Below are 25,982 nucleotides of genomic sequence, written 5' to 3'. Positions count from 1 at the left end.
ATGATCTGAACATTTTAAAATTAAAAATAACAAGTTCACCTAGACCTAAAGCCGAGTCAAGAGTCCCTTTTCCTTTAACCTGTAATTTAAGAATGAGAGTGATGACAGCTGGCTTCCTGCAAGAGCCAGCACTGAACAAGTGGGCAGCAGCATCCTCTGCCAGCTGAAATATCCTTGGCATTTTGGTGCAGCCCCAATAGAGCACACTGGATTAGTTGAGCCTTAGGCTGGCAAAGGCATGGAACACTGTGGGATAACTACATCTGAAAGAAAAGGTTAAATCACAGAGCAAGCATATGCAGCTTTGAAGTCCAGCTGTTGGCCACTGCACCTATCTAAACATTAATATTACCAAAAAACGAAGATACCAAAAATCTTTCCAAGCAGCACATCAGAATCACAAAAGCCATATACAGTTCCCCAGTCAACAGAGTCATTTATGCCTCAGCCCTTTGCCTCTCACCCCAATTTTCCATGTATTTTACCTTTGGGTGAACTAAGTTGCGTGGAATCCCCAAAGCCTCTGTGTAGGTGAATTTCTCTGGTGCAGCAAGAATTTGAGTTGAAGGCAGCTTCAAATGACTGTGAAAAGCAAATGGAAAGTGAATTTACTCTTGAACTTTCACTTGCAGGAAGTGGAAAGAGAAATTTCATTCAGGACCGAATGTGGACTGTATTATTCCTACTACAAACAGATGATTCAGGCTGCTTCCATACAGCAAGGTATTGTAAACTGTAAAGTAAGTTATTAAGGAACACCATAACTATGAGATAGTGTAACAATTGTACTAGAGACAGATTTATTCTGTTTGTATGCCAGGGAGCCACTAAGCTATGGACATAATAATTTTCACAATGATACACTGGTTTCTGTGCCACACCTTCACATGCTGATGAAGGCAGTCACTCTGAGGGACACTTTTTATACCTATTGAGGTTTCAGCCTTGCTGGTTTATTTGGTATATTACTTTCATTTTTATTTTTCTCTTGTTTAATTTGAACTATTAGCTGTTTATGGGAAGGGACAATGGTTTTTTGCTGTATGCCTGGGCAGTAAGCGACACAATGAACAGCTTCCAAGGAAATCATACAGTGATGGGGCTTTCTGTGACAGTCTCGTGTTTTCTAGATACTTAACTGTTGTTCCCTAGCAATTTTGCTTATTCTACACATTTGTCAATATTAACCTCACCTGTGATCAAAGTAGGGACAAGAAAGTTCTCAAGATCCAGTGCCACAGATTCTATGCTAGGGATGGAAGTATAAAAATAAATGTTTTATACACTACTAAATATATAGTACTTGAATTAGCACTGTGAGTCACATTTGAAGTGGGGAAGCTGAAGACCTCAGAAGGTCATGTTGATTCAGAGGTAATGTGTTCTGAATCACTGACTCAAAGTTTGCAGTTTCTGATGAGAGATCCTAAAATACCTTTGAAAAAGTTATTCACTGTTCAAATGAAGATGGAGGAGGAAAATGACAATCTCCTATTTCAATTTCTCTTTATCATTAAGGTTTACATGGTTTAGTATATGACAATAAAACTGAATCTGTGAGGACAATTAACATACTTGAAAGAATGAATGTTTACCAGGAGGTGTTTCTCAGCATTCTGTATAGGATTCTTCCAATTCAGGTAGGCATTTATTTATGGCTTTAGATTGTAAGTGCATTATGAAGATTTCGCAGTGAATCATAGCTCCCCTTTGTAGTTATTTTCCAATTAGAAATATTCCTGATTCCTTTTTAATTTGTAAAAGCAAAACCTAATTCATACTAAGTATAATTCCCCCCCCACACGAGTGTTTTAATGTCAACATCAGTATTCTTGTGTTTTACAGCAATACCTAGAGCCTGTTTATTTTTATATCTACACTTTGTTTGGACTTCAGGCAGTTTATGTCATTGCTCTGTATGTAACAAGCTGGCTTCTTAGTGGAACATGGCTTTCAGGGTTGTTGGCAGCTTGCTGGTATATTACAAACAGGTAAGTGAGATTAAACATTCACTCTTTCTAAAACTGTACCTCATTTCAAAGGTAAGGCAGTAAAGCTTTAACTGTATGATTAATTGGACAAAAAAATGAAACTGTAAGGCCTCTCTCTGATAAGCCAGAAAATGGAAAAAAATATTTGTTAGAAAATAATCAGAAATGAGCTGACAATTGCACACTGGGTTTTTTAACTTTCATGAAGTTAGAATAGAAAATTTTGGCTTAAATTGGTCTCTGAAAGTGGACTGCATCTACCAGATGTGTCTGGAGCTCCAGATGATGTGCCTTATCATCTCCAGCCTAGGAGCTCTTAGGTGCGACAGAGATCTGCACGTGTGCCCTTCAGGTCTCTCCTCACTGCCCCACACCCAACCTCCAGGGATTCCTTCAACAACCTCAGCTCATCAGAAGTTCAGCTTCTCCCTTCCCTTATTCCTGTATACATCTCCTGCAATAAACCTCACAGAAAAAAAAAGATGGTAATTGAGCTGTTCTGGTGCTTTATCCCTCAAAGAATTCTCAGTTTGGAGATAAAAGCTTAAGAACTGGCTTTATGCCAGAAATAAGCTGCTGGCATGAAGCTGAGACTGGTGACACGGGCTGTTATCTGCAAATTAATCAAGACAATAAAAGTGCAGTGTTGGTTCTACCAAAATTGTTTGATATGTTAATCAGCAGCTCTGAAGGAAGTTTATCTGCAAGCACGTCCATTACAGAATAATTGTAGGTGTGTAGGGGCAAAATGTTTCTTTCTCCAAATACAAAAGCAATGAAAAAAATAAATGCAGTGTACAGTATCTCACATGTTTCTTTGATGAGGTCATCTTTGCCATTTGCAGAGTATTTGGAGCAAATTTGTTTTATTCCACTTTCTGATAATGCATGAAAAATGAAAGCTTGTTATCCTTTACACAAATAGAATAAATACATGGAATTGATTTGGATAAAGACTTTCTGTCCAAATAAAGCATATCTGAGGCTAATAAGTAACTCCATTTAGACACTTCTTTCATCCAGCTAAGCATGTCTCAGATGTCTTGCTTACTTTCCTTTTTAGCAAACATTTTCTCTACACAAGAAAAAAGAAAATTAGTTTTTGTTTTTAACTTTTCATTCAGGATTTGTAAATAACTGCTCTTTGGGGAACTTTTACTAACTTCACATCCTGTTGGTGTTCAGAAGTTTCAAAAAATGACCAGAAGGTCTTAACCAGTTTAGCTATATTCAAATTCATTGCATTGGGATCACAGTGAAGAAACTGATACCTGTTTATAGTATTATATGTGTTTGCAAACCAAAAAATGAAGTAAAATAACCTGTGGTGTGAAAATCCACGAGCTGGATTTTGGATTTTAGTTTGGGGTTTTGGTTTTTTCATTTTTAAGTTACCCAAACAGTTCTCCTTAAGTGTTAATTCATGGTATATTTTTTTGACAGTACGTGCTGGTAAAGTACAGCATTTGAGTTACAGATACAATGGATGACTGACAGAACCTTCATAATGATTTTTTTTTTGGAGCCAAGCATGTTGAAGGAACTAAAGTATAGAGCCTCCCTTTTTATAAATTAGTAGTTTAAATACCACAGAGATGCCTGTCATTGCAACTTCTCTGTCACTGAGCTGGTGTTTTCTTTATTTTAAATTTGTGAAACTCTTTGTTTTGTACAGGGTAGATACCACAAGGGTAGAATTCACCATTCCTTTAAGAGAGAACTGGGCACTACCATTCTTTGCTGTTCAGATAGCAGCCATCACATACCTACTCAGGACTCATTTACAGCCTGTTCAAGAAGTGAGTATTTCTGACGAGTATGACACAGTAAAATTAGTCACAGAAAACTGTCCTGGTCTGCAAGAATAAAAGCAACTGGGTGATGCAGTTTCTTAGACAAGCAGTTGTTAAGTCATTGCTCCTCAGTTTGATCAAGGAACTGCTATTTATTGCACAGTAAAACATGAATTGCATGTTAATCTAGGGGCTGAAACTGTTTGAGATCTCACTGTTTTCTTGCAAGTGGTATTGCAGGGATAAAATACAGGCATAAATCAAGAATTCATAACTCTAATAAATGTTCATTATCCTCCAAGCAGTTATTGCAGTTATAAAACTCATAGTAACATTTTAAAAGTAGATTTAAAATGAAACCAAATTAAGGTGGGTTTTGTTGGAGTTTTTGTTTTGCGTTTTAGTGAAGGAAACTATAAAGTTAAATAAAACCTCACTCCCTCCTTCCAGAGACTGACACTTATGGCTGTGTTCATAGCAACGTTTCTCTTTAGCCTGACTTGGCAATTTAACCAGTTCATGATGCTGATACAAGCATTGGCATTATTCATACTGGACTGCTTGGACATGCTGCCCACAGCAAAGGTAACTTTATGTTTGGAAATAACCAGTTTTTGTTTCTTTACTGTCATAAAACTAAGTTTTGGAGGTTTTTTACTAACCAGTAGCCTGGACACCCAGATTAGGCATTGTGCTTTTTTACTTTAAGTGTAAAAATTAATAAACTCTTCTCTGCAGATGTAAGCCAAAGTTAACAGTTAATGTGACAAATCAGCTACATTAAAAGTTGGCAAATTATCATCTTCATCTGGAATTCTTCCAAAATTGACTTACCACACCACTCTTATTCATATTAGTTTTCAAAAAAGTGCTGCTTATAACTGTTGGAGTTTGTTGGGCTCTTTGATGCTCATTTACAGCACTGCACTAATGCAAGACTGATCTTTGCATTGGGTAAAATATGCATTTTGGTACCCCTGTATCAGAAAATCAGCAGTTTAGTGTTTGCATTCAGCTGAACATTGGCAGTAGTTTTGCACAGCTCAGAAAGGACTATACTGAACTATTATTACAAAAGGTGATGTTTGATTGCTGAACTGCCCTGAGCCTCAGCTTTGAGTCACAAAGACATCAGAGAGGCTACAGAAACACTTCTTTAACTAAAGAAACTACAGAGCATCTTCCAAAGTATATTAAGTAATTAATGATTTCCTCATTCTGCAGGTACTTAATGTATCTGCTTGATTATAGGATCAGGCTTCCTTAGTTCCAACATGGGCATAAAACATTAACCTTGCTAGTTCAGGAGATAAAGAGAATATAATAATGGCTTTAAATGTAATGATTTAGTGCAATATGATGCATTTTTTGCAAAAATAATAGGCATTGAAATAAATCATAAAACATTAATAGAAAACTGTTAAGTTTTGTAGACATAAAATCTCATTATTGTTCCAGGTTACGTGGCTCTATGTCATTCAGATTTCTGCATTACTGCTCGTCTGTGTCCTACAGTTCTTTAATTCTATGATTCTGGGATCATTACTTATAAGTTTTAACGCTTCTGTCTTGATAGCAAGAACTATCCAGGTAGGTACTGAAATATTTTGTGGTACTAAATAAAGAGTGGATAGATGTCTGTATATACATAGATATGTATATATGTAAATGAGTAATTTTTATGCATTATAACTTTCAATTACTAATACTAATTAGAGGAATTATATAGTGTAAAGCAGCAAAAACATTGCCTGATCAAATAATGACTTCAATTACAGTAACTGCAGCATAACCAAACACATCAGACATCAGACACCATAATTCTGTGATTGCTATTAACATTCATGATTGTGCAAGCAGCAGTTTGGATCCTGCAAACTATTGCATAAATGGACTTTACACCTGTTTCAGCAGGACTTGGCTTGAATTTATGGATCTGCCTCCAACAAATATTCTGAGAGAACTGGGCACACATTGAATTCAGTTTACTGAAATCTCTTTTCTTTCGGAGATTGGGGTTTTTTACTGCATTTACAGTTCTCTTTTTTCTGATACTTACATCAAAGACAGTCTCTGACCAAAATGTCTGAACTTACAGGGACATTCCTGTTGTCTCTCATTTCTGACCACCTAAAATCAGGACTGTATTTTTTATGTTAAAGACAATGTCTGTGCCTATTCCCAGTTGCCTGTGAGCAGCTCATCTGGATCCGGAGCTTTTAACTGGAAAATTGCTCAAAACCCTATCAGCTGCCAGAAGATCCCTTTGCCATGTTTAGGTGGAAGATCTATCTAATGAAGAGGTGTTTCATAAGGCACATGATACTATTGAAATTAAGGAAATTAATTATATAAATATAATAGGGCCACTGCCAAAGGAAGGTTTGTTGGCTTCTTCCAAAACTGCCACATCAAGAGTCTGGGGAGCTTTTATGATGTTTTCCCTTTGGTTTTATGGAAGAAATGTATCTTTATACTTGATTCTGTGTACATTTTTGCTTACATGAAGCTAATACAATTTGATGCTGATCAGGCCTAGCAGACCGGCTGTTTCAAACAGCCTGTGATGTTTTTGTTCCAAATACGTACAAAAAAAGTACTGAAATACTAATATTTTCTTCTTTGTAGAAAAACCTAAAAAAGGGTGGCTTGCTTAATAGGCTTGGGAAACTTATCCTCCATGTTCTGTTAGTCTTGTGCTTGACTCTCCTGATAAATAAATTCATCAAGGTAAGCAAATATTTTTTTATGTAGAAAGTTGCAAAATGTGTTATGTTAAGAGCTATTTGTTAACCATCTATAGTAATGTCATTAAATAAAAATTGCAGTGAGATTTCACTGCATGTCAGAGACTGTATCCTAGAAATTAAAGATTGTTTTGCTAACCTTCTTCATATATATGGATTTGAAAACCTCATAAACTAACACCAAATAATTGGTGTCAACTTGAAGCTCACCTGTAATTTCATAACAAGTGTAGACTTATATTGCATTCTGATACTGCTGAGCATTTGCAAAGTTTTTCATTGAATTTACTTTTCCATTAATGCAGTTAAAACTGAATGCTTATTTGATTGCAAAACACCCTTCTCAGTAAGCCTGTGGTGCTTCACAGTTTCATTTAAATGATGAAAAAAAGCTGTTTACCTGTGTGACATTTTTGACACTTAAAATATAATTCCCTTTCTTTTTCCTTACTTTATAGAAAATTCTTAATCTTGAGTCAGATGAACATATATTCAAATTTCTGAAAGCAAAATTTGGATTTGGAGCAACAAGGTAATGATTTAGCTGCAATTCTGCTTTTTACTTTGACTTCATTAATTGAAGCCTGCAGGTTGTTTCCATTTAAAACCTGTGTGATAAATCTTGAATTTGTACCTCATGTTTATGTCGTATTTTCCCTTACAATAATCTGCACAACTGCGGCTTTGTAATTTCCTGTGAGAAAAGCAAGCTGTGGTCCTTTTTGACATCAAATTACGGAATACCTGTTGACAAGGATTATTCTCTTTTCTTTAGAGATTTTGATGCTAACCTGTATCTTTGTGAAGAAGCTTTTGGTTTATTACCATTAAACACCTTTTCAAGACTCTCGGATACGTTACTTTTTTACGTCTACGTTTTGTTCTCTTCCTTATGGCAGTGGCAGCTGTAGTTGTTGCCTTTAGGAACCTCAGGTAAAATTCACATTTTTATCAATTTTCTCTTCTTGAAATGGCTCAGGAAGTGACAGCAGCTACCAGTATTACTTCCACAGGGTACTGAGGAAACAGTAGAATGTCTGATAGAGAGATCAGGCAGAATAAGTAACTTCCTGTTAAAGCTAAAAATGTAAAACTAAACATTCTTCCCTAGATTCCTGTAAGCTCTATGGATTGCTGTTAAGGTTTTGCAGTATGTGTAGGGTTAGTTGGGTTTGGGAGGGGAAGCAGGATAAAGGTGCAGAGCACTCCCAGCTGTGCATCACTGCTGGCAGTTCCCATAGCTGACCTGTAGGATTTGAGGTATTTAGAGATCACTAGGAGAAAGTTGGAATTACTATTAAAAAAAAAAAAAAAAGTAAAAAAGTAAATGATTCATTATAAATCTCTCAGTTTTATAGGTACAATCTGGGCTACAGTTAGAAGGGATGATATAAAACTTGATTAAGCAAAAATTCAAGGAGTGTCATGTAACTAGTGCCAGTCATCATAGATTTTAGGGAAGACAGGGTAAAAGGAAGAGGAAGGAGGTGGGAGAGAGGGAAAGTATCTAAGACATTCTGAAACTATTTTATGACAATTGTGAAGTGAGTCATCTGTAAATCATTTTGATACTATTCAACCAGCCTCTTAAAAAACTTTCTGCACCAATTTTAAATTTTAGAAACAAAGAAAATACTCTGCAGCTCTTGTTTTCTGTAATCCTGGATGTAATCACAAACATCACTCTAGTTTTTAACACTGCCCAGTTATCTCAGTTATCCCCTGCCTGAAAAAAAACCAGGAAAAAGCCTCACACATTTAGGCATCAGTACTTTTTTTTCTTTTAATGGGCCCTACCCATACACTCACAAGACCAGCCACCTCAAGCAATAACCAGTCCTTTCAAAACTGATTTTCTCTAAGTCTACTTCCAATCTATGGCTTTAATAGCATCCAGATATACCAGCACAACCCCACAAATCACAGTTAAGTGCTTCACTCTCATCTAAGCCCTGTGAACCCCATGGGAGTAGCTACTTCAAGCAAGAAACCAAAATGGCCTTTCTGAAAACAATTTTATCTCACTCTAATCCAGCTCATTTAAACCCACTGCATTTCCAGAAATCTAGACATGAAAAGAAATACTTGCTGCTACATCAAGTTGGTGGTATCAGGTTTAATTATATCACAGGTACAGTAGAAGATTAGGGACTGATAGCAGTAATATTGCTTTCTAGCATCAGAAGGATTCAATGCTTTTTAAAATGCAGATAACTATATGAAGTATGTTTGAGAACTTAATATAACACTGTTTATTTCTTCAATTAGTGGTTCAAATCAAGTCAAAGTAATGGAAAAGATGGAAGAGTGCACAATAACACTGAAGCCTGATGCTGCTTACAGCTTAGTTCACACAGTCCTTTTTGGATGTCTGGCATTAAGCACTATGAGGTATGTATTTTTTTAAGTTCTACCTGGGGCTTGTTTAGATGATTGAGTGGATTTTTATAAGAGTGTAAAATATGTTGACCACAAACTGATAGGATCATGAACCTCCTTTCTCTCCCTGGTGTGTTTATACTTGTAGACTCGAGCATTTCCCAGAATTCTGCCAGAAAGAATGTTTGGAAGTTTAGGAACAGATATGTTCTCAAGAGCACATAAAGCGCCAAAGTCAGCCATGTACTCAGTTATTGCAGAGTCCTGAAAGTCCAAGGAAATTGTCTTCAGAATTTCTCTGGACATTAACTGCCCTCACCAAGCAGCTTTAGCAGAGCTCCAGATGATCATGAAAAACTCGTGTTTTTGCAGAATGAAGTACCTCTGGACATCCCACATGTGTGTGTTTGCATCCTTTGGCCTGTGCAGTACAGAAGTTTGGAAACTTATCCTGAAGTGCGTCCATCTCTACACATCCCAGAGGGTATTTACAGCCTCTCATCCAATGGGGTTTGGTTCATATCTAAACCAAATCAAGGCTCACACTTCAATATTGTTTGTAGTTCTCTTAAGCTAGATATCTCTGATGTACATTTGTATAAATTTAGTAAGTAAAATGTATTTTCTGCTGGTTTCTGTATTAAACAATTCCATTTGAATACACTAGATGGCAATATAGATGTGGCTATGAAAAATAACCACAATTTTACTAAAAAAGCCACTATATTAAGAAATTCTCAGCAGTCTGAGAAGACCTTTTCAGTCAATTATATTGAATGACAGTGTTTTTCCACTTTATAGATTTGAATATAGAGATATAAATGCATCACTTGGGATGGGTCTGTAATTAGAGTTTTACTCGAAAACAAAATCAGAATATGGTCTTAAAATTCAAACTCTAAATTCCACTGCATGTTAAATATTTTACATATCAATACATTAAAAAGTAAGTCTATTCAAATAAATGTATCATCAGAATAACCAATTGTTTTTTTTCAATTTCTCTTAGGCACAGGTGATTAAATATTCTATACCAATAATTACATTACTGTACATTTCATATAAGGTAAGAAATTTTTTTCCTCAATGTTTCGGCATTTTTTAAGTTGCATGGAATTTCCCTTTCTCGCAAAAGGATGTTTTATTAGTTTATTATATTTATTAGTTACTACATGCAAGATTTTAACTGAATGGGGATAGACTGCCTGAGGTGCAAGTACCTTTCTGTGTATGGCACTGTATGTAAAGGATCAGTTGGGCTCATTTGATCCAGAGCAGTTGTTTGTGGATACAAATGTTTGTCTAATTGTATCTATGTAAGTCAGCAGGTGTTATTTAAATGCATAATTTTATGGAAATGGGAGTTGTCTGTTTGGGTTCTAATTAAGTTGTGGCTAATATGCAGATTGTTAAATTGTGTAATGATTCATTTCAGGAGCAAAAATAATCATTCTATACTGCTGTGCCTCATGTTGTATGTTTTAAAGTACAGAATTGTTAAGTGTTCAAGTACCTGTCTGTCCAAGAAACAAAATATTATTGTCAAATGTTTAAATATAAATACAGAAAAAAATATTTAAATTAATAACATATACAAGGTTATCAGTCTGTCAGTGTGTCATAGCAGTGAGATTTAGAACATTGATTTAATGGGCAAACCATTTTTTTAATCTGTGTTCAAAAAGACAAAAAATATCAGATGCTACTTTGATGGAGAAGCTGTTTCTGCAATAAGTAGTCTGAGTTGAGACTATTTCTGTTAAATAATTCCCTTCAGAGAAAATCAAGATTAATTTAATTATTAAAGTTAGGAAGTAGTGTAAAGCATAACAGTTAGGAAAGCTGCTAGTAAACCTCACTCCAGTAGTATGTTTGCCCCTTTAAAACTGAAACAAAAAGTCAAAAAATGCCATTTTCCATTTAAATTGTCTTATTATTCTCCTAGAAAACTCTTAAAGACTTTTTTTTTTCCCCATTGGTATGCTGGTTAGGGAAGTCATTTACCATTTTCATCATCTCTGAATATGACAGAAATAATGCCATTTCTTTTGACATGGGGGATACCAAGAGCATGACATTCTGATAGTCCAATGTGACAGGTAACTAGAAATAATTTTTCTCCCACTCTTCATGAGCAGATGTGAAGTTCCTGAATCCTGTCAGATTCAATTCAGAAGCCAACAGAAATCACTGATTTCATAGGCTTTAGGTCAGTCCTTAGTTGTGCTCAGTCTGCCTGAAAAGCGTAATTTTGTGTTTTTTCTAAATAAAGGAAATAATTTTTATGGACATGAAAAACACTGTTTTTCAAAATTCTCAGTGGGAATGAAAAACTCATCACTTTTCAGTGTTTTTGTCCTAAGTTAGTTCTTGCAGTTCAGCTACCAGAGGTGTGGATATTTTTGTGTGTTTTCTCTGCAAAGCTGAAGGAGTTTATGAGAAGCCTGGTGGGCAAAACCTGTCGCAGGTTCCCTGGCAATGGTCAGAATAAAAATTCTTACGGAGAGATTCAGAAAGCATCCATTTCTTCTGTGAGAACATCTTTATATATTCTCTCTTTAAAACCTTATAAACAGTGGAAGGAGATTTCTGTAACAGAGTTTTAATTATCTTTCTCTTTTCCAGACAAGAATTTGTCTTTTCACACACTGACTGCTCAGATTGCAGGAGCAGTTTCAATGTACACCACAAAATTAACTGGTCATCATGACTAGTTTTCTGGAATTACTAGTAGGGCAGTTCTGTGTTTCACTACTTGTTATAGTTACATTTCTCAGAAGAGCTATGCTTCAGGGCTATTCCTCAAAATAGGAGTTTTATGGGATTATTAACCTAATCCCAAATAAGATAATAAAGCCTCTTTTGAGGCATGTGGTTACTGCAGTCCCAAATACATCACTTGACCAATAATTTATCAAGATAAAAATGCAGCTGTAACTCCACCCATCTTTCAGATTTCAGGTACAGCATGTTTTGAGACCTGTAAGACATCTGTGTTTCTGTTTTCATGTGTTCTTCATTAACAGAGTACAAACATCTTTTAGATAAAGTGAACTTGCTGAAATATTTCTATGTGCTGTATAACAGCTGTGCTGTAGATAACACAACACATATAATGCAGTACCAAGTATTATTCATATAATTCAGCTTTATCTGTGTTGTATTTAAAACTTCACAGTAATAATCATCAATTTGTGTTTGTATGCCAGTCATTCCTAAATACATTGTTGGTACTTAAGGTTAGCACCTGAGTTTCAGCATTCTAATACCAGGGTTTGCCAAATAATCTTGGTTTCTCTTTACTAGTAAACTATCCATTCATATATCATCTCTAACTGCATTTTTATCTCCATCGTGGCCAAGTCTTTTTGCTCCAAACACATGCATTTATGGCAGCACATAGTGCAACATGCCCATGATATGAGCAGTCCTTGGCTGTACTGAACAAATCCCTGTGTGTACTGTGTGTATTTATCCTTCAAACCTAAAGTCTGTAGAAGAAATTACAAAAGAAAATGTTGTGTTTATTTCTATTCTTAATATCTTTTGCTTTTTCTCTAAGGAGTTCTTAATTTCCATTGTTAGGCCAATGGTAGCTATAAGGAATGCAGTAGTACTTGCTTTTCACTTACATTCAGAGGCCAAAGAGTGAATATCCTTTTTAAATTCAAAATAAGTGTCCTTGTATTTGAGAAGTACTGAACTCCCACGATCATCAGTGGACTGTTGAGCACCTCCAGGTTTTTGGCCAGCAAAGAAGTCTCTTTTTCAATTCAGTAATAGCAAGCCTTACTACCAAAATTTTCCTCCAGTGAGAACTGCTTGTACTCACTCAAAAATTGCAGTAGTGTGACACTGTGACTTATAAAACCTCTACAGATGAGTGAATGAATGCCAAGTAATAGCCCCAGCACTCAGTAGAGAGCAGTGTCCCAGGCTTATTTCCTTCTGTGCCCACCCTGAAGGATCCAAGCTCTCAGAATGTTTAGCTATCCTGGCTAGTTTAGTAATGGAGGGAGGAAATTTTGATCCATTATGAGACTCTACAGTTCCATAACAGTGTAATTTATTTTCTAATCTCCTGAGAGAGCTGCCGAAAAGCAGAAATACGTCTGTGATACAACTTCCATACTTGCCAAAGCTGCAGGGTTGTGATGCTGCCATAACTATGTTGGTTGTTTCTCAATCTACCAGCCAGTAGTACTTGAACAAATGTAAATGTATCAGGTAAAGAGGTAAACTAGTAAGTATCTAAATTGGCCCAGTTATATCTTCTGCCCCCCAGTCCTCCCACATAACTACAGTTTTAGTGAAAGAATGCATGTTTTTGCAAAGGAGCTCAGCAGCACCACATTCAAATTCCTTCTGAACTCCTAGATGAGCATTATATAAATTGGATGATTTATGGCTCTTTAGATTATCAGGTGGGTTTTTTACACTTTTTCCTGTAGCATTTCAATTTTCAAGCCTGCAATCCATACTATCTGAAGAAAGCAGGTTTGGAATAGGTTTCACTGTAACATCCTCTGTAGTAAAGACTGAAGCACAACAATCTGTCATTAGCATTGTCGTTATCTCCCTCAATGCTCCCTTCTTCCCTTGACTATTCACTAGCTTAAACAAGAAGCCCTTAAATAAATCTTTGTTCCCTTAGCTTTTTTTTGGGAGGGAGGGTTAAGCTTTACAGAATCAGTTTCAATCTTTTTTTTTTTTTCTGCTTCAGATTTGATTTATGTATTCTTTGTCTGCAGTAAATTTTGAAATGTTTTACCCTGATAGTCTTTTGGTTGGATCACTTGCCAGCTAAGAGGGAATAATGTGTTTCAGCATCCAGAACTTGTTTTACTTATTCTGTCTTGAGTTTGTTCTGTTTTGTTTCCATTATAGTTCTGGCCAGGAATAATGGATGAACTATCAGAGCTGAGAGAATTCTATGACCCAGACACTGTGGAGCTGATGAACTGGATTAAGTAAGAGGATTTTTTCTCTATTTAAGTTAAATGCTATTTGTGTAGATCTAATGTTCTTAGTTATAGTGTTCTCCCTTATTTGTCACAGCTCAGCAGTGAACTCTGGTGACCCATGGAGATAGTTAGGATGAGTGGGTTACCGAGAGGTTGGGATATCAGGAGCTGTGGAGAACAGATTCACACAGAGCCCCCCAGACCACTCTGGTTCAGCATCACTGCTGTGTTTCATGTGCCTCAGGGAACCATCTGATTCCATTTGCTCCCATAAGGACACATGGTTTTTCCAGCTAAAAGAGGTAAACTGGGATGTGTCAAGCCTCTTTCATCATATTTTAGCTACCTCTGTACATTAATAGACCTTTACAGTGAAATAATTTTATTTTTGTCCTGCCAACCTGGTGTCCTTCTCAACTTTATAATGGTAAAAAGCATGGATGTACAGTGGGAGGACTGGAAAATTTGTACTCTGCAGTGTGTTTCTTGGGCTTTAAAACAGTCTTAAATTATTTATACTTGTTAGCATTAATCCCAGCAAGCCTCCTAAACTGTAAACAAAATATTTGTAATTGAACTTGAACTCGTCACAGCTAAGCATAGGTGCAAAGTCTTTTTCAGGAATTTATCATTCCCACCTCACCTCATCACTTCTGCTTTCTGACAGAGCACAGGAAGGTATTTTTAGGTGCAAATAGTTTGTAATACTGCATGTGGAAGGGCTGAGAAAAGAGGCCAAGTAGGATGTTCTCTGGAGGGCTGTGAATTCAAGGGGTGTGTTCTCTATTAACACACAGCAACTTGCAGGTTAAGTTCTTAACAGGGAGATTCCTGGGACTTGTATTTGTTTGGAACTCTGACAAAGATTTTTTTTGAAAAGAAAATCAGTTTCATATTCCAGAGGAAAACATTCTGAAAGTAAATCTAAATATACAACATTTAACACAGAGCTGTTTGGAGTATTTCCTTCACGTGCAATGAACTTCAGTGAAACCAGTCACCCAGCCCATTCTATCCACAGCAACATATTTACCCTCCATAATGTTGTATTTCTTTAATTCATAAACTAGAAGGAGTAATTCAGAAGTAAAATATATTACAAGCCTTCACTGACTTATTTTGAAAGCAGGCCATGTTTTTTTGCATCATTTAGAATCTTTGCAGCCTTATTGACATGTTTTTGTGACAAATGTTTACCAGCCAGTTCCATTTAGCACTACTGTTTTATTAAAAGATGGTAAATGTCTGATAGTTCAGGTCTCCTGTGTACAATATATAGAGTTATATATAGATTTATACATAAAATATGCATGTGGAGTTATTCCCAGCCATGAACTGGATTTGACTGGCTCCGATGAGAATAATTTTTCATGTGTTCTTAGTGCTGAGAATGCTAAACTGGTGTTTGTCCTCTCTTCATTTTAAGTCATGACAGATAATCACAGAGGGATTTTTTTTTTACTTAGAATTTATTGTGTTTAGAAATATTATGCCTGTAAAGAAGAGTTAATTATCTGTGCTTTAAATACCAGCCAACAAAATTTATGATAAATTTCTCAAAGTGAGAGAGATTTTCTTAAGTTTTGATGTGTAAGAGAAATATGTTATGATACCAACACTTGATAGTTGTGCTGTAGTTAATGACCTGTCAAGGCTGGTGTCAGGAGCTAATCATTCATTATTAAAACTCAGTATGAAAGTCTCTTAATTTTCATGTATAGCAGTGATTTAGGAATAACTCATCTGTCTTGCAATCTCTCCACAACAAGAAAACCCTTCTGTCTGCTTAGCTCTAAATGCATATTAACTTGTCCAAGTACACAGTCTGAATAATGACCAACTATTAGTCTGTCCACTCTGAAGTGTCTGCAGATGTAGTTCTTACTCTTCCCCTTACTGACCTTGCCAAAGCATTTTCAGGAAGATCTAGTGGTTTATATCTGTGCAATTGCAGAGCACAGGTTTTTTTACATAATTATCTTTCATATCCCAGTCTCTGCTTTTTCCTACCCACCACCTCATTTTCTTAGCTTTTTTTTTTTGGGAAAAAAAAAAAAAGTCAAGAAGGTCCTGCCAATGCCCCAGGGATGGTTCACAGCTCTGTTCCCTGCTGGGAGGTACATTAAAATTCTTAGTTTTGGTCTTTCTCCCTAAGACAACAGGAACAACATGCTCATTTGTGAGATGGGGAAGAATATCAGTAGAATGAGCAAATCAATAGCGTGAACTTCCCTACTCTGTTTACTTCTGGTAAGTGTTAAAGAAGCAATGTCTTCTGCCTTTAAAGGGGAAATCTGTCTAGAATTGGGGAATATTTCCTAAGCAGTTGCCAAAAATCACAGAAAAACTTCTTAGAAATCTCAGGCCACAGCCAAAACAGTGGAAAAGTTGCCTGAGCCTGAGATTCGGCAGAGCGTAGTTGGATGTCAACTGTACTTGAACCAGGTGTGGGGGACAAGCAGGCAAATTTTTACATTAGTGGAAACCCCACAAAGTTCTAAAAGTCTCTTCAGCCTATGGAAATGAAATACCTGTGTTTCAGTGGTGGTTCCTTTTATTTAGTACTTTTTATTAATTTATATTAGTGGCTATATTTTAATTTCAAGCCAGTTAAAAATTTTAGTTCATCTCTGTTATTTACATGCCTAATTTTCAAGGGTAATGACACTGAAATCAACACATATTCCAGACTTTAAAGGCAATATTACACCTTTTTTTTTTTTTTTAATTGTTATTCTTAAATTCTTGGGCTTATCCTTTGTCATTGACTGATTTGTCAGTAAAATTTAGGCATAAACTTGGCAGTGCCTAAGAACTAGGTTTCCACCAACTGTGTAGGTGCATTCCTTTATGTGAGCAAAATCTGCATGCATAAAATTGAGACTGGGACTAACAAAAATGCATCTTGTTGCTCTTTCTTTGTGGCTGTCTTTTTCCATTTTTGCAATTTTCAATCTCTCCAAACCAGAGGGAAAAAAAAGAACCATGACAGTATGACTGAATATGCTTTACTGCCTATCATCTGCAGCTAAACCTGTGATATTTTAATACAGCACTCTGCAAATAAAAATACTTTCTTTTAAAGAAAAAGAAAAATCTATCATGGTGTATCTATTTAAGAACCCCTCCTCAGAATCTCCTTTTCTCAAAGCCTTTTACTTTGTAGAATCATATCAGACTCTAGTCTGGTGATGCAGATCAGAGCACTAGCAAAGGAACAATCTGAGGTTGGTCAGATTTTATGGCTTTGAAAGCCAACTATAGGGTTCATCTCTGGAGGACTTTTAATAGAAATTCATATTTTATTTCTAATCATGCAACCTGTTGGCCATTTCTCCCTTAGTGCTTCCTTAAAACCAGCTCACAATAATTTCAGAGCTCACAATAGTTTAAGAGAAAGAATTACTACTACTTTCAGGGTCTGTGCAAGTACTTCCTGTAAAACCTTTTTATTTTTAATGAGTTATTCTTTAGTATTTATATAATTCTCTAAATTCTTAACTGTAGGTAAAGAAAAGCTTCCTACAATATAATATAGTGCTTAGTTTACCCATTAGTTCAGCTGTAATTAACTTGTTGAAAGCTTAGAGCTTCAGAAATAAATGAGATTATTTGTTCAAAATGCCATCAGGTCTGCTTGGAATGGCATTTAAATTATATAATGTAAATCAGTTTGACCTGTAAGTCCTTGTCATTATTTAGTGACATTTCCTAGAGAATAAATTGTTTGCAAGTTGGGCAGTGTGGTATGGAGCTTGGCAGAGAGCTATAAAACAAATTATCCTTTCATTTTATACATCATTTGCTCAGACAGTTGTAAAAATTGCTTCGTTTTTGTGTAATAGAGAAGTGTCACTCAGTGGTTTGCAGCACAAGAGGTGCCCTGGGTGCAGAGCACTGCAGTTCGTGCCTGGCTCAGACAAGGCCATAGGGAAAGAGCTTCCCTGGAATGTGGAAGTCATCCTGTCCCTGGGAAGCATTCCTTAGGGTCTCTCCAGCAGCTCCAGTAGTAGCAGCAGTTGGTCTGGAAACATCTGAGCTGGCCCAGTAAAATATGGAGAGTGATGTGTTTGAAGGAGTATTATTTTCTAGGACTTCAAACATCTAAATCTGAGTCTCAGGGAAACGTCGGCCTTCACCTGGAACACCAGATTTTAAACTTCATCCAGGACTGGAGCACATAAGGCAGTTGTTAGAAAAGGGAGGGTCACTAGATGGCTTTTAGGATACAGGGAGAGGAAGGAGTGCTGGCAAAACTCTTACTATGTGGTAAATAAAGGATGCACTCAGCCCTTCAGGGCAGGAGTGAATGCTTTTGGAAAGGGGAGGAATGGAGCCCTGCATCTTCTACATGATCCATCCTCCGAGGAGAGACCTCATCAGGGTCTGCAGCTTCCTCACCAGGGCAGCACCAACCTCTGCTCTCTGTGAGCAGGGACAGCACCCAGGGAATGGCTGGAGCTGTGCCAGGGGATGTTTAGGCTGAATCTCAGGAGAAGGTTCTTCCCCCAGAGGGTGGTTGGCACTGAACAGGCTCCCCAGGGCAGTGGGCACAGCCCCAAGGCTGCCAGAGCTCCAGGAGCGTTTGGACAACGCTCTCAGGGACAGAGTGGGATTGTTGGGGTGTCTGTGCAGGGCCACAAGTTGGACTGGATGATCCTGGTGGGTCCCTTCCAACTCAGGATATTCTGTGATTCTACATTTTTGACAAGCATTTTTACAAGTTACGGATAAGGGGCACTGTCACCATTTCATTTAGCCTTCTTTTTAAATAGAAGAGGCTGCAGGCTGGTTTGGCTTTTTTGTTGTTGTTTGCTTGTTTTCTTGTGGTTTTGCCTTTGGTACTTGTTGGGGGGCTGTGTGAGAGTGTTTAAGAAAGTTTGAGTCTGCAAGAGAGACCATTAAAATGCAAATTTACAATCTGAGGTGCAGGGTTGCCTTGGATAGGTCAAGGCAGGAGATAAGTACTGCAGAGCATTTTAAAATTTGAACTAATCTTGAACAAACACAGAAACCATTTTATGACACTAGAAGTTGCCTGGCCAAGGCATCAACACAGAAACATGTTGAAGGTGCTTTGAGAATCATAATTTTTTTTCAGAGGTCTAAGCTGTACCCAGCCCATCTGAGTTTAGCCCATGTCCTTTGCAGCTTAGCCTAAAGACTTGTGCTTTCCTGCAGATTCAGGGATGAGTCCTGGCTGACAGCCTCTCAGGGCCATTACATTAGCATAGTGCTACATTCTAACAGGAATTCATTTCTTTTAGTGAAACATTAACTTCATGACACTTGTAACTTTGAATATTTTAAGTAAAACAAATTTTTTTAAAGAGATTAAATATTTTCAGACTTTATAATGAAACTGGTTTTCTAAAGTGCTGAAGAACTAGTCGATCAGTAAAGTTAAACTGGCCTATTAAAAATACTATATCTGGCCTTCCTAGATGAGATTAATGTGCCAGTGCAAGAATTCCTTGGAAGGGTTTGTAATTATTCATTCATTTGCTAAGCATAATCTCTCGAAAGGCGATAATAAAATTTAATACTTGTCTCTCAACATTCCCAAGCCGATTGTGGAGCTTAAAGAGGACTGACTGTAGAGCTGCAGTTTCCAAAGGCTCCCCAAAGTGCACCCAAAGTGTCACAGTTACCTGAGTACTGTAGGTGCCATATATGCATGCACAGGGATGTTAGGCAACTATTCACACTCTAATTTCATTTTACTGCATTTAATGTGTGCTTCTTTCTGTTGTTTTAGTCTTCATAGACCTTTCCACGGTAATGTGCCTACCAAGGACTAGAAACCACTGAAGCAAACTATGGCCAGTTTTAATTAGCCTGATTATAGGAGTGTCTATTGCCTGGAATTTTTACTTTTCTTTCTGCTATGCCCTTCTCTTGTGTCTTTAGATGCATTTTAGATTGTAAACTTGTTGGGGAGAAGATGAGCAAAACCAGTTTTTTCATTATGGGTATTGAAACAATCCTAAAATACCAAGGCTGCTATTTAGATAACAATTCTAGACATTGGCTTGGAATTCCAGAGATCACAGTACCAGTAAGCGCCAGCATTTCTATCTGGCATCTTCTGCATCCTCCCCTGCCCCAAGCCCCAGCATAACAGTTTTCTTTCCAAGTGAATAGGGAATGCCAGCAGAAGAACAGGAAATTTTACCATTCAGATTAAATAATCCATTTTATGTAAAGTACTTCTATATATCACACAGAAATCTAAGTCACAGTAAGTTTCATGAAATATTAAAAGAATTAGAATATAGAAATTTATCAATATTCAGAGGCTTTATGAACCTATGAAATACAGAAATAATTTGAAATTTTCAGGATCACGTTTTCCTTAAATTTCCTCATCATGCTTAGTGAATTTTTTATTTGCAGTTAGAGTATTATCATGATTTATCCACTTTATCCCCTATATTTGAACAAAACACAGTTGCTTGAACAGATTACTCCCTGAATAGAGGCAGAAAAATATTTTGCAGTCTTTTTTTTCCTTCTGATCTGTCACAAGCATTGCAAAAATGCCCCTACAGAGACTTCCTCAGACTTATCAACGTTTGTTTAGGTCAAACACCCCAAACACAGCAGTGTTTGCTGGGAGCATGCAGCTATTAGCAGGAGTCAAACTGTGCACTGGACGGACCTTAACTAACCATCCCCATTATGAGGATAAGAATCTGAGGGAGAGAACAAAGCAGGTAAGAGTGTTCTGCTTGTTTAAGCTAATTCTTGTCCCTGGCAGTGGCTCCACTCCAGAAAACAAATGACCTCTCTAATAGCACAGTACAAATGGACTCAGGTGCTTTACTCACTGAGGTAATTCACTGTCAGACAGGCCCAGGATTCACCTGCTTCTGTGAAACTCTTACTTTGGGCTTCTGCTGACTCGCCTCTGGCAGCTGCAGTGTGTCTGAACTGCTGTGCCTGGGTACTCAGATAGTCCTGAGGGGACTGGTTTGGGTTCTGTTGGCATCAGTAGATCCTGGTGCCCAGCTGACCTCTTAAACCCACATGGAGCATTTCCTGATTTGCCTGATCCTCCCTTCAGTTCCCAGACCAGCACTAAACATTTGAGATAGAAACCACCCTGAGAGACTCCACACAAAGCTGTGGGAGCCTGTTTTCACCTACCCTTTCCTGTAACTTGGACATTCTGCAAGTCTGACAGCACCATCCAGTGTTGTGTAGGCAGCAGCAGTTCTGCTGTGCATCACAGTAGCCATAACACACAAACTCCCAGTGGCTGCTGAATAAAGCATTTATATATTGGTTTTATAACAGTTAATTCAAATCAAATGGTTTCTCAGCCTCAGTCCTTTCTGAGCAAACAAAGAAATAGTGGCAGTGTCATGTGTCTTAGAGCTTAGAGTTCTTGTTCTCTAAGATTTATCAGATCTATGCCAAGCGATCTCCTGAGGATGTGCACGGAATCCTGCGGTCCTTTGGCACGGACTACGTGATCCTGGAGGACAGCATTTGTTATGAGAGGAGGCACAGCAGAGGCTGCCGCTTACGGGACCTGCTTGATGTAGCCAATGGCCATGTAAGTGTTGCAGACAAGATTTAGAAACAAAATTCGCTTTGCTTGACTTCTTTTTGAAATGCAGTTACTATTTGAGGTAGCTCTGTGGGAAGGAAAATCTAATAATGCCTTTAGACATTGTCAAAATGGCCACACTGAACGTTGTTTGTAATGGTATTTGAGAATAAAAAAGGCAGAATTCAGCCTGGGCAGAATAAGTAATCACTTCCTGATGAGCTTCAGGTTTGCAGTACACAAGCTGTGTTTCCTTCCAGAGTGTAAATCACTCCAGAGCTCCAGTTCCCTCAGGAGCAGTGGGTGGTTGTGTTACTGTTCTGTGTCAAGGGAGTTCTCAAGGTGAAACCAGAGCAGACTGAACAAGTCAAAGCAGATACAGACTTCTGACAAACCAGCTTTATCCATGCAGAGATGATACTATAAATCTTACTGGTTTAAAGCTCTTTCCTTCCTCCCACTTGTTTCATATTGATAACAAACCTGGCCAGCCTGACCCTCTGAGTGTATTGTAAAGGTTGTTTTTAACTTGTTACTGCCTGTAACTGTGAACTGGCTAAAGACACTTCACACATCTGTTCCATTTCATTGCAGATCATGGATGGTTTGGGGGAGAACGAAGCCGATTTGAAACCTTCGTTGTATCCTCGTTTCTGTGAGGAAATTAAGAAAAACCTTCCTTCTTACACCACACACTTCACCAGAGTGTTTCAAAACAAAACATTCCATGTTTACAAACTTGCCAAGCATAAATAACATTTCCACCATGGCTTCCAAGTTCAGTATTTTACTGCTAGGACCCACATTAGGCATTGCAGATGAAGCTTACCAACGAACAGGTTACATTTTTAAGACATTTTACATTGTTGGTTTCTTGTTTAATTACTGTGATTTTTTTTTTTTTAAACAGATTAGTTTTGATAACATTCCTCATGTTGCCAAATTCTTCACAGATTCATAAATAAATGCTAGCAAGGGATCATTTCAGTTATGAATTCTGACCCTCAGAATACTTGTTTTCCAGTTTTAACTGACTGGAAGACAAAGGCAGCAGTGTGTGGGAGCACTGCCCAGTGCCAGCCTGCAAATCTGTTCAGCAATTCAGATTTTTACTATAAAATAATAGAAATTTAGTGAAAGCAGCCCATGTTACTCCTATTTTGAGTATGCATTATCTTTGTGAATCCTGAAAATGGTCACAGAATTAAGTTTTGTCTCACAGTCTGATCCTCTTTGACAGATCCTTTTGCTCTTTCAGTGCCTCTTTTTTGAATTCTTTGGGAATGTGTGCAGATATGAGTTTCCAAGCTTGAGAGTGTGATTGCAGAATCAGTGAGTGCAGATTCCGCCACACAAGTTTGAAGAGTAAAACTTTAATCCTTTGTCCAGCATTTTTAGTGATCAGAGACATACTGTTTTATAAGATTAAGTGTTAAATGATGGACTGTTACGTATTTCTAGTGAGACTAAAGGCTGGAGCATGCTTGATACATGTTGCATGTTTGTATCCTCATAAAGTGCTCAGAACAGACAAAAGCCCAAATTTCTCAATTTGCATTCTCACACCACTATTTTCTGTATATACTTTCTGAACTCCAGGGGATCCTTTTTCTCCCCACGAGAATCCCAGTAGGATATCAAAATTGAACACTGCCAACCATACAAAAGAAAAACTCCTCCCTAAATCAGCAGGAAAATCTGGTATTTAAAATAGGTTCAGCTACTGGAGCTTTGCTTTATGTTATTTCAGACACAAAGCTCTGTATTTTAGCACAAAATCATTGCATCCTTGCTCTTTATCCTAAAACAAGAGACTACCAGTATTTTAAAATACTTGGAAGATTAAGTGAAGCCAGTCCTCAATGCTGAGAACTTTGTGATTTGTTTGTATCCGTTGTCTTTTTACCAGCAAGAACTTTGTGAATTGTATTGAATTTAAAAATGCTATGGGGGTACATGGCTTTTGCTGTGTTTTACCACTTCTTTGGTTTTAGACTGAAATTAGAGATTAAATCTGGAAGTCTCTCCATCTTGAATTGGACATCCACCAGGATCATTTGTTTCTTGTGAAGAACACAATTGTAATAATCAAGTGCCTCTAGACCCAGGTTGAATTAACATTTGAACACCTATAAGAGTGTTTGTGGCCTTGCAAATAACTCAGTTATAGTAATTACCACTGCAATTAATTTCTAATGATGGGAAACTGAAAGTGCTACAGATAGCAAACTCCACATTTAATTCAATCAAGATGTGTAATGAGATTAGCTTTCACAACTGAGCTGGGCTCCAATTCCAAGTGATTTAAGTGTTTTTCCTTTTCAGTTGTACCAAGGTAAATTACCAGAGAGATGGAAATGGTTATGTCACATGCTCAAACAATTTTATATTCAGTAAATACTCATTAAACAATGTTCAACATCTTCCTGCATTTCTCGCTGACACAAAAGGCGAGTGTGCTGTAGTCAGGGTGTGTTAAATCACACACTGACAGGAGCTGGGCTGTTAAACTCAGCAGCTGAAACTCCCGAGTAATTCCTAGCCTGTATCCCTTAATGAGGTTGGAGACCACTGCAGTTTAACATAATACAATAATAAAACATTTTAATCAGTATTAAAACTTTAATTAGGCCTGTAATGATGCATGGCTGTTCTTGCTGCAAGCCCGGGTCAGTGAATCCCTCAATGAGCGCCTTCAGGAATTGAAAACAAGCACAGGAAGGATAAAGTTATGTCTGGGCTGTGCTGCCTTGTTCCAAAATGCAATTGGATCTTTCTGGAACAGGGCAGTAACTTTCCTCTGATGGAGGTGAGGGACTCCCAGGCCCAGTGGTACCCTGTGCTTTTCAGAATTTACTTATAGGTAACAACGGAGATTAAGAAGTCCTGACTGTAACAATAATTATTTTTAAACAGACTTGGTTCAAAACTGCCATCTCTAATGTTGCCAAAGGAGAAATTTAACCTTTTCATAGAAACTACCAAGTGCACATTGGTTTGGTTTTTAAACAGAAAGACCGATTATCAGAAAGGTTTAACACCAAGGGATATTCCAGGGACTGTAGCGCAGCATTCAGACACCAACCTCCCTGAAACAGTAAATCCAAGAATGCCAAGGAACAAAAGCACTTACCAGAGCTCAGAGGAGCAGGAGGACACCAAGCCAGCCCTGGGGGAGAGGGCACAGCACTTCCCTGCCCCTGTTTAAGGCTGGCTGGTGGGGCAGAGCCAGCTGGGAGGGGTCAGGGATGCAGTGAGAGGGGCTGTACCTCCCACTGCCACAGGTGGGTGGTGTTTTAATTGATAATTATTTTATCTACTTCCCGTGTCTTGCTGTGATCTGTATTCACTGCATTAAGAATGTGCAGGTTTTGTTAAAATAACTCTTATGTATGCCTGAATGACACCACTCTGATGCACCTTATTTCCAAGTGGTTGCCCTACATCACTGTCCCAGTCAATTAGGGATGATCCACCCCCAGGAACAACCCTCCTGGCAGTGCATGTGCCAAGTCTTACCAGCAGTGGGAATGGCAGGGACATGACATGTGTGTTCTTGGTGTCCTCGAGGACTTTCAAGCTGCACATTATCAGTGGGACTGATACTTTTTTTAGATTGCAGAGACAAAATGTTATCAAGGGGCCAGAATGTTTTTAGGGGAGAAAAGCCTTTGAGATCCATAAGTGTATTTTCATTTTTTGTTTCAGTGTTCTGCTGGTGAGATCTAACATAGTTATTTTATAATACGTTGTTGTAAAGAGATGTAATGACTATTGTATACTAAATAAATTGTGTAATTTGAAAATCACTTTTTGCTTGTCTTTGTATTGGGATGGATTGAGAAGGGCCTGGTTAGGGAATCATCTCTGTTTCAGTCCATATTGAGGAAAGCAAAATATTTTTCAGCAGGAAGTTTTGACTTTTCTTGAGCTCATTACATCGTGTTTATCACTGACTTTTGGAATCACCTTTATGTTTAACAGCTTGGGCTTCCTTTCTCTGGTACAAGTTAAAGGTGCCAGCCTTGATTTTCACTAGTCATCACCCAACACACATTAACTCCAGCAAGGTCAGGAGGCTGAGGCAGTTTCTCCAGTTAAATAAGTACAACTCGCTTTGACCACGATGTAGGTCAAGTTTAGTGTTCTTAATGAAGAGAAACATGAATTTTTTGGGAGTGAAAAAGCACATTATCAAGGGCTTTACGTGAAATGGGATGTCCTGATGTAGGAGTCTTGTGGCAGGAGCAGTGGGATGTGCAGAGCTGGAGGTGCAATTGCTTGGAATGGCTTTGTCTCACCTGTGGTGCCTGAGGGCAGTCACAGCCTCCCACATGCAGGACTCTAAAGGGGGCTTGGGGGAGTTTGTCACCAGTGTTAATTAGGTAGAGACTGGACTACTGTGAGATTTATTTAATTTATGGGATGTGATCCACATGTCCCATTGTGTGTGCTTGCATAGAAGGGATTTTGGCTCCAGAGAACCTCATTTAAATCCCTAAGCATGGGTTTTATCATTCCTGTAATTAACAAAATGCTCACCTTTCTTCTGC

The 25,982-nt window shown here is 37.7% G+C and overlaps 1 protein-coding gene across 1 annotated transcript in view; it reads left to right on the top strand.

Annotated features, from left to right (window-relative positions):
• The window catches only part of DPY19L3 (dpy-19 like C-mannosyltransferase 3), a 33,628-nt gene extending 8,390 nt beyond the window's left edge, over positions 1–25,238 (top strand). The window contains 17 exon segments of the mRNA XM_050311619.1: positions 633–723; positions 1,519–1,640; positions 1,846–1,991; positions 3,667–3,790; positions 4,235–4,369; positions 5,243–5,374; positions 6,413–6,514; positions 6,990–7,063; positions 7,307–7,404; positions 7,407–7,464; positions 8,800–8,922; positions 9,283–9,394; positions 9,920–9,976; positions 13,798–13,880; positions 20,458–20,590; positions 21,277–21,435; positions 22,024–25,238. Of these exon segments, the coding sequence (XP_050167576.1) occupies positions 633–723; positions 1,519–1,640; positions 1,846–1,991; positions 3,667–3,790; positions 4,235–4,369; positions 5,243–5,374; positions 6,413–6,514; positions 6,990–7,063; positions 7,307–7,404; positions 7,407–7,464; positions 8,800–8,922; positions 9,283–9,394; positions 9,920–9,976; positions 13,798–13,880; positions 20,458–20,590; positions 21,277–21,435; positions 22,024–22,185 (1,911 nt within the window). The 3' untranslated portion in view covers positions 22,186–25,238.
• Positions 25,239–25,982: the final 744 nt, after the last annotated feature.

This window comes from Myiozetetes cayanensis, unplaced genomic scaffold, assembly GCF_022539395.1.
Source record: "Myiozetetes cayanensis isolate MyiCay16 unplaced genomic scaffold, myiCay2020 scf16, whole genome shotgun sequence".
NCBI lineage: Eukaryota > Metazoa > Chordata > Aves > Passeriformes > Tyrannidae > Myiozetetes > Myiozetetes cayanensis.
Note: the sequence above shows the minus strand (reverse complement) of the source record. Positions and strands in the feature narration are given on the sequence as shown.